The sequence below is a fragment of the Oncorhynchus gorbuscha genome, linkage group LG03 (genome assembly GCF_021184085.1).
Source record: "Oncorhynchus gorbuscha isolate QuinsamMale2020 ecotype Even-year linkage group LG03, OgorEven_v1.0, whole genome shotgun sequence".
NCBI lineage: Eukaryota > Metazoa > Chordata > Actinopteri > Salmoniformes > Salmonidae > Oncorhynchus > Oncorhynchus gorbuscha.
This window is the reverse complement of record NC_060175.1, coordinates 26,231,969-26,245,314: the sequence shown is the minus strand read 5'-3', so window position 1 is coordinate 26,245,314 and position 13,346 is coordinate 26,231,969. Positions and strand designations below refer to the sequence as shown.

Sequence of the window (13,346 nt, the reverse complement as noted above, 5' to 3'; positions counted from 1 at the left end):
ACCAGGTGACAGGCCAGTACATCAGGAGAAGTGTTGGAGGGCAACAACCCAGCAGCAGGACCGCTACCTCCGCCTTTGTGCAAGGAGGAGCAGGAGGAGCAGTGCCAGAGCCCTGCAAAATGACCTCCAGCAGGCCACAAATGTGCATGTGTCTGCTCAAACGGTCAGGAACAGACTCCATGAGGGTGGTATGATGGCCCGACGTCCACAGGTAGGGGTTGTACTCACAGCCCAACACCGTGCAGGACATTTGGCATTTGCCAGAGACCACCAAGATCAGCAAATTCGCCACTGGCGTCCTGTGCTCTTCACAGATTAAAGCAGGTTCACACTGAGCACATGTGACAGCCGTGGAGAACGTTCTGCTGCCTGCAACATCCTCCAGCATGACCGGTTTGGCGGTGGGTCAGTCATGGTGTGGGGTGGCATTTCTTTAGGGTGCCGAACAGCCCTCCATGTGCTCGCCAGAGGTAGCCTGACTGCCATTAGGTATCGAGATGAGATCCTCAGACCCCTTGTGAGACCATATGCTGGTGCGGTTGGCCCTGGGTTCCTCCTAATGCAAGACAATGCTAGACCTCATGTGGCTGGAGTGTGTCAGCAGTTCCTGGAAGAGGAAGGCATTGATGCTATGGACTGGCCCGTTCCCCAGACCTGAATCCAATTGAGCACATCTGGGACATGATGTCTCGCTCCATCCACCAACGCCACGTTGCACCACAGACTGTCCAGGAGTTGGCAGATGCTTTAGTCCAGGTCTGGGAGGAGATCCCTCAGGAGACCATCCACCACCTCACCAGGAGCATGCCCAGGCGTTGTAGGGAGGTCATACAGGCACGTGGAGGCCACACACACTACTGAGCCTCATTTTGACTTGTTTTAAGGACATTACATCAAAGTTGTATCAGCCTGTAGTGTGGTTTTCCACTAATTTTGAGTGTGACTCCAAATCCAGACCTCCATGGGTTGTAAATTTGATTTCCATTGCTTGTGTGATTTTGTTGTCAGCACATTCAACGATGTAAAGAAAAAAGTATTTAATAAGAATATTTAATTCATTCAGATCTAGGATGTGTTATTTTAGTGTTCCCTTTATTTTCTTGAGCAGTGTGTGTGTGTGTGTGTGTGTGTGTGTGTGTGTGTGTGTGTGTGTGTGTGTGTGTGTGTGTGTGTGTATATACACATACATACACACACTACCAGTCAAACGTTTGGACACAACTACTCATTCAAGGGTTAATTTTATTTTTACTATTTTCTACATTGTAGAATAATAGTGAAGACATCAAATCTATGGAATCATGTAGTAACCAAAAAAGTATTAAACAAAGTATCAAAATATATTTTAAATTTGAGATTCCTCAAAGTAGCCACCATTTGCGTTGATGGCAGCTTTTCGCACTTTGCATTCTCTCAAAAAGCTTCACCTGGAATGCTTTTCCAACAGTCTTGAAGGAGTTCCCACATATGCTGAGAACTTGTTTGCTGCTTTTCCTTCACTCTGTGGTCCAACTCATCCCAAACCATTTCTTCTGTGTTGAGGTCGGATGCGTGTGGAGGCCAGGTCATCTGATGCAGCACTCCATCACTCTCCTTCTTGGTCAAATAGCCCTTACACAGTCTGGAGGTGTGTCGGGTCAATGTCCTGTTGAAAAAAAATGATAGTCCCACTATGTGCAAACCAGATGGGTTGGCGTATTGCTGCATAAACCCGCAAATTCAGACAAACAGAGGTGTAATGAGTTCACCCTCAAAAATATGTCACATTTTTTACTGGATCAGGGATATTGTACACAGCCGTTGCGGCTTTACGGCGATCTTCAATGTGTAGGTACAATTATTTTTAAATTCACAACAGCATTTGTAAGCAGTAGGTGCTTTTGATCAGGATTTCCACTCATCTGCCAATCGGGGACGCAGACCCTCTGGTCTACCTCTATACAAAATATTCACCAAAAGGTACAGAATTATAGGGTATGGGAGTGGGCACGAAGGGCAACTCACACATGATCGCCCCAGGTGTCCGCTCACCTAAATACGTCACATCAATTAATGAGATAGCCCACCACAATGGACATCAGGCAAAGTCGTTAATAAATATGTGGGGCCTGTTCTTGTATATGTGGGGCCTGCACCTGCTCGCCTGTCCAGCATCACTACTCTGGACGGCTCTGACTTAGAATACGTGGACAACTACAAATACCTAGGTGTCTGGTTAGACTGTAAACTCTCCTTCCAGACTCGCATTAAGCATCTCCAATCCAAAATGAAATCTAGAATTGGCTTCCTATATCGCAACAAAGCATCCTTCACTCATGCTGCCAAACATACCCTCGTAAAACTGACCATCCTACTGATCCTCGACTTCGGTGATGTCATCTGTAAAATAGCCTCCAACACTCTACTCAACAAACTGGATGCCGTCTATCACAGTGCCATCTGTTTTGTCACCAAAGCCCCATACACTACCCACCATTGCGACCTGTACGCTCTCGTTGGTTGGCCCTCGCTTCATACACGCTGCCAAACCCACTGGCTACAGGTTATCTACAAGTCTCTGCTAGGTAAAGCCCTGCCTTATCTCAGCTCACTGGTCACCATAGCAGCACCCACTCGTAGCACGTGCTCCAGCAGGTACAGTATATCTCACTGGTCACCCCCAAAGCCAATTCCTACTTTGGTTATCTTTCCTTCCAGTTCTCTGCTGCCAATGACTGGAACGAACTGCAAAAATCTCTGAACCCTCACTAGCTTTAAGCACCAGCTGTCAGAGCAGATCACTGCACCTGTACATAGCCCATCTATCTACCTACCTCATCCCCATACAGTATTTATTTATTTATTTATCTTGCTCCTTTGCACCCCAGTATCTCTACCTGCACATTCATCTTCTGCACATCTCACTGCATATAGACTTTTTGTTTTCTTTTGTTCTACTGTATTATTGACTTTTGTTTATTCCATGTGTAACTCTGTGTTGTATGTGTCAAATTGTTACGCTTTACCTTGGCCAGGTCGCAGTTACAAATGAGAACTTGTTCTCAACTAGCCTACCTGGTTAAATAAAGGTGTTCTCAACTAGCCTACCTGGTTAAATAAAGGTGTTCTCAACTAGCCTACCTGGTTAAATAAAGGTGTTCTCAACTAGCCTACCTGGTTAAATAAAGGTGTTCTCAACTAGCCTACCTGGTTAAATAAAGGTAAAATAAAAAAAGAATACGTCTAAATGTAGCTTATAGCAAGGAGGTGAAATCAAATTATTTGTTTAAACCGTATGGAGATACAGAATTAAATGTATATATCCACATAGCAATTACATTTTTAGAATACCGACACAAAGCAATTCATTAATATGATGATTTTGTTCTATAAAGTGTCTCGGAACTGGCGAGGTGATATCTTGACATCTAATTGAAGATTTATATTCTCTAGATGTACTTTGAAGGCGGGGGATGTTTTTACAATAAAAATCGTATTACAAGAACATTGTAACATAAGTCCTTTAGTAGCGCAAGTTATACATTACTTTATCTCATAAGTTCTAGAAGTCTGAGGGCATACAAAGTTACACGTCCTTATGGTGCTGCAAGAGGTACAAGATATACAGGGGAAGCATCCTTTTATGAAGGCCTCTTTTCTCTCTGATTTAACCAAAATGTTTGATCGATTTCTTGATCGTTTATAGGTTAATAAAGGTGGAATCTGGAAAGCAGAATTTAAAGAGGAGTCTGATGTGCCAATATTTATGACAATAGACTTGATGCCATAACAGCTATCATTGAAAGTACGTATATAGTTTACAGAAAACTGTTTATTCTGTTTTTGTTAGTATTTATTAAGTAACTGGCTCCTGTTCAAGCTTTTAATTTGTTTTTGAGCTTTATCATGCCAGGTATCGGGGTATCATCTCAAGTGAAAACGCTCAAGGAGAGAGAGAATTTGATTGTCTATCATATTCTTCTTCTGTATTACAGATGCGACGCAGTCTATGAAGTTGTCTTACTGGTAAACCTCTTTTTAGGGGGAGAGGGGGATAAATATCAGCTATCAATATAGTATTTTTATCTGTAGGTTTTCCAGGTTTTCTCCCTCCCTCCCTCCCTTCTCTTAGCCTTGTGGTAAATACAACCTTGAGTGGTGATCACTCTTTTCTCCGGTTATTTATCGATTGAAATGACCTCTGAGTTGTAATGAATTAAAATACTAAAGAGAGATGGCATTGGAAATTGCTTTAAATCTCCCATGTTGATCCATACATCTGATTTCGCATTAGGCACACCATGGGGCCAATGGGGCTCTGGTCAAAACTAGTCCACTATATAGGGAATAGGGAGCCATTTGGGATGCAGCTCATGCCCATTTAAGACCCTACATGTCTCATCTATGTAAATACCACATCTTTCAAAGCCTATCATAATTTGATATTGAATGACTAGATGATAGATTGTCTGTGTCATCATTAGCATGCTTGGCTGCTCTTCTCTTCTTCTCTTCTCGATTTAAAGTATGAAGTGTGTGTGTGTGTGTGTGTGTGTGTGTGTGTGTGTGTGTGTGTGTGTGTGTGTGTGTGTGTGTGTGTGTGTGTGTGTGTGTGTGTGTGTGTGTGTGTGTGTGTGTGTGTGTGTGTGTGTGTGTGTGTGTGTGTGTTTTCCAGTGAGCAGGGTCTGCCTGCTAATAAATGTGGATGCTAAACTTTCTGCCTGACAGTCCACAACTTCATCCCTCCACAGTTCTCCCGTGGCTGATTGGATTGACAGAACAGGTTAGGATGCCCCTTGGAGATCTAGAGGACGGGAATGGATGGAAAAAGAAGACGTCGGACATCAAAGAAAACTATGACTTCAAAGAAGGTCATCGGAATGTAAGTGTTCTGACACTACTGTTACAGTAATAGCTAAATACAGTAAGTCTCAATGTTTTGCTGGGAGAGAGATGTGCAAGAAGAAATATATCACGTTTAGCGTAACAGAGAGATTAGTGCGCTTCGACATTATTGTATTTATTTCTAGTGTCTCAGTAAGAGCAGAGCATAGAGCAGCCAGGCCAAATGGCACAGTAACAGCCGTGTGTGAGAGGAACAAAGAGGGGAAATAAAAGAAGACAAAGAAAAACAGGATGAGAAGACATTTTATTTAACCAGGAAACACCCGTGAGGATAGAATTTTATTTTTTTGCGAGGGTGACCGTGACCTGGATATCACTGAGGAAATAACACACATTTGGATATGATAATTGGTCCAAAATGTAACATCTTTGGCCTTTTTCTGTTGCAAGACATCAAGCTGTGTCACGCCCTGACCTTAGAGAGCTGTTTTATTTCTCTATTTGGTTAGGTCAGGGTGTGATTTGGGGTGGGCATTCTATGTTGTTTCTTTCTATGTTTTGGCCGGGTATGGTTCAATCATTGTCTCTGATTGGGAATCTTAGCAGCCTTTTTTCCTTTTATCTTTGTTAGTGGCACTATAGCCCTAGTAAGCTTCACGGTCGTTTTGTTGTTTCTTGTTTTGTTGGTGATATTTTAATTAAATAAAGAGAAAATGTACGCTCACCACGCTGCACCTTGGTCCGGTCATTTCCAAGACGATGTTCCTGACAAGCTGCCATGGGTACATTATGCTTTTACTTGGATGTTCTGAGGAGCAGAACCATAGAGATCATATCATTCGTAATGAGAACTCCATTATGTCTTTGAGTAGTTAAATTTAGAATGTGTACTTAAAAATGTATCCTTGTTTGCTCTCCCAAATTGCGTGTGTGTGGGTGTGTAGCTTAGCATGCCTCTGCTTGGGGTAGAATTCAATGCACATAGTGGGGTAATATGAGGCTACTTTGGCAGATCCCCCTTGGAAATAGTCATTATAAGGATGCCTGACTCGTCTCTCCTGCTAACGGCAAGAGGTCTGACTGCTGCATTACTTTCACTGTCCTTGTCCAAAAACCCATACTAGTGTACTCCATACTTAAACTGCATGCTGTGTACTCATCAATACTATTTAGCACGTACAGTTTAGTAAAAAGTGTGCAGTATGACACGGCCGCAACACAGTAGCAGCTCCTGACTGGGGTCGAGTGCGAGTAGATTTTTCCAAATTCAACAGACATGCATTGCATTAACCAGCCTGATAATAGCCCATTTAGAAAATGATTAATTTCTCTAAACTCGGAATAGAATAGGAATGGAGTTATTGGCTGGTTATAGGCAGTCTATCACAATCAACCTATACCCTTGTAGACCACATAGCCCATCTATCCTATTTATAAGCGACTGAAGACAGAAATAGATAATTTGAGTGTGGTAAACTGTCATCAAGGCAACTTTGAAGAATAATAAATCTAATGTATGTTTAACACTTTTTTGGTTAACACATGATTCCATATTTGTTAAATCATAGTTTTGATGTCTTCACTATTTTTCTACAATGTAGAAAATAGTAAAAAAATAGTGTGTGTCCAAACTTTTGACTTCTACTGTATATAAATGAAATGAAATAGCCTAGTACACACACTTTTTAAATGTTCAAATCGAAAGTCTATTGCACAGAAAAATGTGGACAGTCAGTCGGGTGCATCACAAATTCAGGATCGCTGGACGCAGCCACATCCCAATGTAACAAGTGTTGAATTTCATGTTGTATAAATACACAAAATCTGAATAGTTTCCATGCCTGATATTAGTGTACTTTCCTTTTGTTGTTGTAAGTGTCCTTTTTAATGTTGCACGATTCCTTCTCCTTCTGCATTCCCCCTCATAAACATCCTCTGCCCCTCTCACCTCTTCCCTGTCTACTGTACCTATGTGGAAGAGAGAAACCCTAAATCTTTGGTCACATGTAAGCCGATCAAAACACAACACAGAGACAGTCTACACCGGTGACACTGAGTCCCTTTAAAGCTGTAGCCAACGAAGCAATACTTGTGATCATTTTAAGGAGAACAAAAACTACTTGGCCTACATTTGAACACCACCACAGAAGCTTTGCTATTATGTAGCCTTTTTATGTAGCCTTTAAAAAATTTTTTTATCACATACTATAAAACATTCTATTTTTGCATAATTAGAACGTGACATGATTACCACTATTTGTTGATTTTGGTAGTGCATCACATGTCTAGTTGATCAGCTGTTGTCAAAGCCCAAATGAGTATGACATCCAGGCATTTAAAGTATACAACATTTTCAAAATGTTGCATACTATTAAAGGTCATTTTTTCGCACACTCAAACGGCCTACTATTTAGGACGCAGTATGGGTATTCGGAAACGGCCACTGTCTGATGCAGCCTCATTCAGACCATTTCCTTTTCTGTCCATGTGTTTGATCAGACTACAGAGCAACACTCGTATTTCATTTTTCAACTGCATTGTTTTGTTCGAAAGTTAGCACATATTTCTCAGTTGACATTTTAATGGTCCAAACCTTGAAGCACACATGAAGCCTACGATCATCACATTATTTTTTGGTCAGTTCACACAAGCCTATGCACCCCAATGGACCAGAAAATCCATTTCCAAGCAGAAAGCTGAACACAGCCCTTGGCATTTTGACTGATGGTTTGTATCTGGAGGGGACAGACTAGATCGAGTCTGACGGCGTGACACTAAGCAACAGGAGGACAGCATTGACTCCAGATGGTCAGGGATTGAGTCTCCACCTTTCCGCTCCCCCCCACTAAAGCACCATGCAATGACCTAACATACATGCACTGGTGTTAACAGAGATATGGTGCTGTGTGTGGATGCTCACCTCTGTCAGGAATCGCATATTAATAACAGGTGTTTCCCTGGGACAGGAATGGTTGGAGCTGGAGATAAATGGCTCTACTGCATGCAGCTCAAACAGGGTGACATGATAGTGGCTTTGTCCTCTGGTCAAAAGTAGTACACCGTATAGGGAATAGGATGCCATTTGGGATGCAACCACTGTTGGTTGGATAATGAGGTGGTCCCTTACAGAATATCAGACCTGGTGTAGCCTGGACTCCAGCAATTTGCTGTGATGTCCTGTACTGTGAGACTAGAACTGCCGTAGCCAAGAGGAGTAAACTGAAGTAGTGAGTCAGAGTAAAGTCTGTGATATACAGTTACAGTATCACACCATATTTACCCCAATGTCACATCAATGTGAGAGAAGTAGAACATCACACTGCATCAATGCTAAACAGTGACAAAATAACATGAGCAATGATCTTCGTCCGCATATTTCAACCTTCCAGAGTTGTTATCTATTTCTTTCAGTAACATTGGATACAGCACTCAATACAGTGGTGTGGCATCTGACAGAATATGAAGATATTATAAAAGTCTTATATAAACAGGAGCCAGGAGGATAGCATCGCATTCTTCCTATGAAAACCTCATAGCAATCTTCCCTCCCTGTTGTCATGGTTCACAGTGAGACATGGCAGAGAGCAGAATATAATCTCACTGTATGTGTTGACGGAAAGCTGCTTACGCTCCCAGACAGATTACTGAATAAAGCTTTATCTAGGAATGCAGGGTAGGGAGTTAATAGATTTAGGGAAAATGTGGTATTAGGGTCTTCTGGTTAAATCTTGACATTCTATCCTTGTGGGGTTGATGGAACAATGACCTCCAAATATCATTTGTTTTATGGATCCAGATGTCATCATTTACAGTGAGCTCCAAAAGTATCTGGAACGGTGGGAAAGTGACAATTTTGCTGTTGTTTTAGTTCTGTACTCCAGCACTTTAGATTTAAATAATACAATGACTTGTTGTACATAGTCCCGCCATGTTAATGATGAGAGGCATGTCTTGGGGCTATGATATTTGTGCGTCTGTAACTTTCTCACCGTCATTATTCACAACTCATTCAGGGCTATTCGTAATCAAGCGAGCCAACTTCGTTCAGCAATTAGCTTCAGCAAGCAGGTGTGCGACAGTGGCAAAATTGGTTTCACTTTAGATTGCCTGTCTGAGGGGCTAGTTAGGGACCGTCAATAAATTACACTATGTAAATGGACAATATACATTTCATATTCATTTATACAAGCTTTTTAAGTTTGAAATTTTGTGAAATTTGGTGCTATTGAAATGTTTTAATATTGTCCCCTGTACATTTGTCTCTCCTCCATGGCCCGGTAACCGAAAAGTGGTCGAGGAGAGTGTCAATTAATTAAGGAGTCGATTACCTACTTTGGCAAGAATATTGTGTTTAGTGTGCAGCTGCGCACTGAATTGATGATTACATGGGTGCTGCCAACTGTGGGCATATGGGCAGGATTTTTTTTTAAAACAACCTAAGGAAAACTGGCCTACCCTTTATTCCGAGACAAACAATTTTTTTCTAGTCATCTTGCTAATCTCAGCTTTGAACTAAACGGATTTTATGACTAACATTATCCCTATATTATTATCATTATATTATTTTTATACTAGGATAAATGTTTCTAACTCATATCGATGCCACATAGGCCCATTTTAACCAGATAAGTTGTTTTTTCTGTTCAGTTACACTTTAAATCTACACTGTCTGCTAAAAAAAGGAGGTTTAATTTACCCCGATGATAATACCCACCAGAATGTCTTCAAAGATGTTGACAGTGACCAGGAACACTTAGTGAGCTTTAGAGAGCAGCAATTCAGAGCCCGACGATGGTTGCAATTGAAATCAGCTGTGCCGGTGATATGATGTTGTATTGATGGTTTAATGAGAGTATACCTCATTTTAATATGCTGGCCAGTGCTGGTTGCAATTGACCATGTGTGTTTATAGCCAGGTCTAGTACTAAGCATTAGGAAGAATAGGGTCAGTATGTTCCATGGTAGACTACTGTTTCTCTTCAAACCAAACACTGTTCTGTAGGCTAGGCGTTGAACTAGATTGCGCCAAAGAACATGGCCGATGTTTTACATTCTCCCAACCAAATGTGCTATTTTGTAAAAAAAAATTGCGTTTTGTGTAACTTATTTTTTAACTTGTTGTATAAATAATGTTGCTGCTACCATCTCTTATGACCAAAAATAGAAGTTATTTTTGGTCATAAGAGATGGTAGCAGCAACATTACTCTGAGACTAAACACCTCCCTCTGCAACTGGATCCTGGACTTCCTGATGGGCCGCTCTCAGGTGGTAAGAGTATGCAATAACACATCTGCCACGCTGATCCTTAACACTGGGGCCCCTCAGGGGTGCGTGCTTAGTCCCCTCCTGTACTCCCTGTTCACCCATGACTGTGTGGCCAAACATGACTCCAACACCATAATTAAGTTTGCTGATGACACAACAGTGGTAGGTCTGATCACAGACAACGATGAGACAGCCTATAGGGAGGAGGTCAGAGAACTGGCAATGTGGTGCCAGGACAACAACCTCTCTCTCAATGTGAGCAATACAAAGGAGCTGATCGTGGACTACAGGAAAAGGCAGGTCGAACAGGCCCCTATTAACATCGACCGGGCTGTAGTGGAGCGGGTCAAGAGTTTCAAGTTCCTTGGTGTCCACATCACCAACAAACTATCATGGTCCAAACATACCAAGACAGTAGCGAAGAGGGCACGTCAAAACCTTTTCCCCCTCAGGAGACTGAAAAGATTTGGCATGAGTCCCCAGATCCTCAAAGGTTCTACAGCTGTACCTTCGAAAGCATCCTGACTGGTTGCATCACCGCCTTGTATGGCAACTGTTCGGCATCTGACTGTAAGGTGATACAGAGGGTAGTGTAAATGGCCCAGTACATCACTGGGGCCAAGCTTCCTGCCATCCAGGACCTATACAATAGGCGGTGTCTGAGGAAAGCCCATAAAATGGTCAGAGACTCAAGTCACCCAAGTTAAAGACTATTTTCTCTGCTACCGCGTGGCAAGCGGTACCGGAGCACCAAGTCTAGGACCAAAAGGCTCCTCAGCGGCATCCCCCAAGCGATAAGACTGCTGAACAATTAATAAAATTGCCACCGGACAATTGCTGCTACTCGTTTATTATCTATGCATAGTCACTTCACCCCCACCTACAGTGAGGGAAAAAAGTATTTGATCCCTTGCTGATTTTGTACGTTTGCCCACTGACAAAGAAATTATCAGTCTATAATTTTAATGGTAGGTTTATTTGAAATGTGAGAGAGAGAATAACAACAGATGTCCAGAAAAACTAATGTCAAAAATGTTATAAACTGATTTGCATTTTAATGAGGGAAATAAGTAATTGACCACCTCTCAATCAAACAGATTTCTGGCTCCCAGGTGTCTTTTATACAGGTAACGAGCTGAGATTATGAGCACACTCTTAAAGGGAGTGCTCCTAATCTCAGCTTGTTACCTGTATAAAAGACACCTGTCCACAGAAGCAATCAATCAGATTCCAAACTCTCCACCATGGCCAAGACCAAAGAGCTTTCCAAGGGAGAGCTACACTTGTAGACCATGTCAGGTACAAGATTGTAGACCATGTCAGGGACAAGATTGTAGACCATGTCAGGGACAAGATTGTAGACCTACATAAGGCTGGAATGGGCTACAAGACCATCGCCAAGCAGCTTGGTGAGAAGGTGACAACAGTTAACAGAAGAAACACAAAAGAACTGGCAATCTCCCTCGGCTTGGGACTCCATGCAAGATCTCACCTCGTGGAGCTGCAATGATCATGAGAACAGTGAGGAATCAGCCCAGAGCTACACGGGAGGATCTTGTCAATAATCTCATGGCAGCTGGAACCATAGTCACCAAGAAAACAATTGGTAACACACTACGCCGTGAAGGACTGAAATCCTGCAGCGCCCGCAAGGTCCCCCTGCTCAAGAAAGCACATATACATGCCCGTCTGAAGTTTGTCAATGAACATCTGAATGATTCAGAGGACAACTGGGTGAAAGTGTTGTGGTCAGTTGAGACCAAAATGGAGCCCCACCGTCAAACATGGAGGTGGAAACATTATGTTTTTCTGCTAAGGGGACAGGACAACTTCACTGCATCAAAGGGACGATGGACGGGGCCATGTACTGTCAAATCTTGGGTGAGAATCTCCTTCCGTTTGCCAGGGCATTGGAAATGGGTTGTGGATGGGTATTCCAGCATGACAATGACCGAAAACACACGGCTAAGGCAACAAAGGAGTGGCTCAAGAAGAAGCACATTAAGGTCCTGGAGTGGCCTAACCTGTCGCCAGACCTTAATTCCATAGAACACCTGTGGAGGGAGCTGAAGGTTCAAGTTGCCAAACGTCGGCCTCGAAACCTTAATGACTTGGAGAAGATCTGCAAAGAGGAGTGGGACAAAATCCCTCCTGAGATGTGTGCAAACCTGGTGGACACCTACAAGAAACGTCTGACCTCTGTGATTGTCAACAAGGGTTTTGCCACCAAGTACTAAGTCATGTTTTGCAGAGGGGTCAAATACTTATTTCTTTCATTAAAATGCAAATCAATTTATAAAATTTCTGACATGCGTTTTTCTGGATTATTTTGTTGCTATTCTGTCTCTCACTGTTCAAATAAACCTACAATTAAAATTATAGACTGATCATTTCTTTGTCAGTGGGCAAATGTACAAAATCAGCACGGGATCTAATACGGGGGTACAGGTTAGTTGAGGTACAAATGACCTCAACTAACCTGTACCCCCACACACTGACTCGGTACCGGTGCCCCCTGTAAATAGCCTCGTTATTCTTATTGTGTTTTATAAATAACATTTTATTTGAGTCTACTTGTTAAATACTTCCTTAACTCTTCTTGAACTGCACTGTTGGTTAAGGGCTTGTAAGTAAGCATTTCACTGTAAAGTCTACACTTGTTGTATTCGGCGCATGTGACAACATTTTATTTTATTTACAGTGTTTAACGTTTTGCTGCAGTGGGCTAAATCAAGGTAACACAGAGTGATTATTGTTAGTCTTAAATCTACTTTGAAACAAAAGTATACACCTCACACATGGTTATGGGCGACAACAAAAAAAGACGCCTGTACCATGTCAGATATAGAATTTAAAGTATCCAATTTTGAGTTTGCATCCCAATATTACACTTTATATAGTGCTTTCAAAAAGTATTCATCCTCCTTGCTGTTTTTCCTATTTTGTTGCAATACAACCTAATTTAAATGGATTTTTATTTGGATTGCTTGTAATGGACATACACAGAATAGTCCAAATTGGTGAAGTGAAATTAAAAAATAAAAAATAAAACGTTTTCAAAAAATGTTTTCAAAAATGTCAACGGAAAAGTGGTATGTGCATTGGTATTCACCCCATTTGCTATAAAGCCCCAAATAAGACCTGGTGTAACCAATTAGCTTCAGAAGTCATATAATTAGTTAAATAAAGTCCACCTGTGTGCAATCTAATTGCAACATGATCTGTCACATGATCTCTGTGTATATATACACCTGTT

The 13,346-nt window shown here is 41.8% G+C and overlaps 1 protein-coding gene across 1 annotated transcript in view; it reads left to right on the top strand.

The window, feature by feature from the left end:
• Positions 1-4,678: 4,678 nt before the first annotated feature.
• LOC124019154 (calcium/calmodulin-dependent protein kinase type 1-like) overlaps positions 4,679-13,346 on the top strand; it is a 39,048-nt gene continuing 30,380 nt past the window's right edge. Inside the window, exon 1 of the mRNA XM_046334546.1 lies at positions 4,679-4,861. Within this exon, the coding sequence (XP_046190502.1) occupies positions 4,797-4,861 (65 nt within the window). The 5' untranslated portion in view covers positions 4,679-4,796. The remainder of the gene's footprint in view (positions 4,862-13,346) is intronic.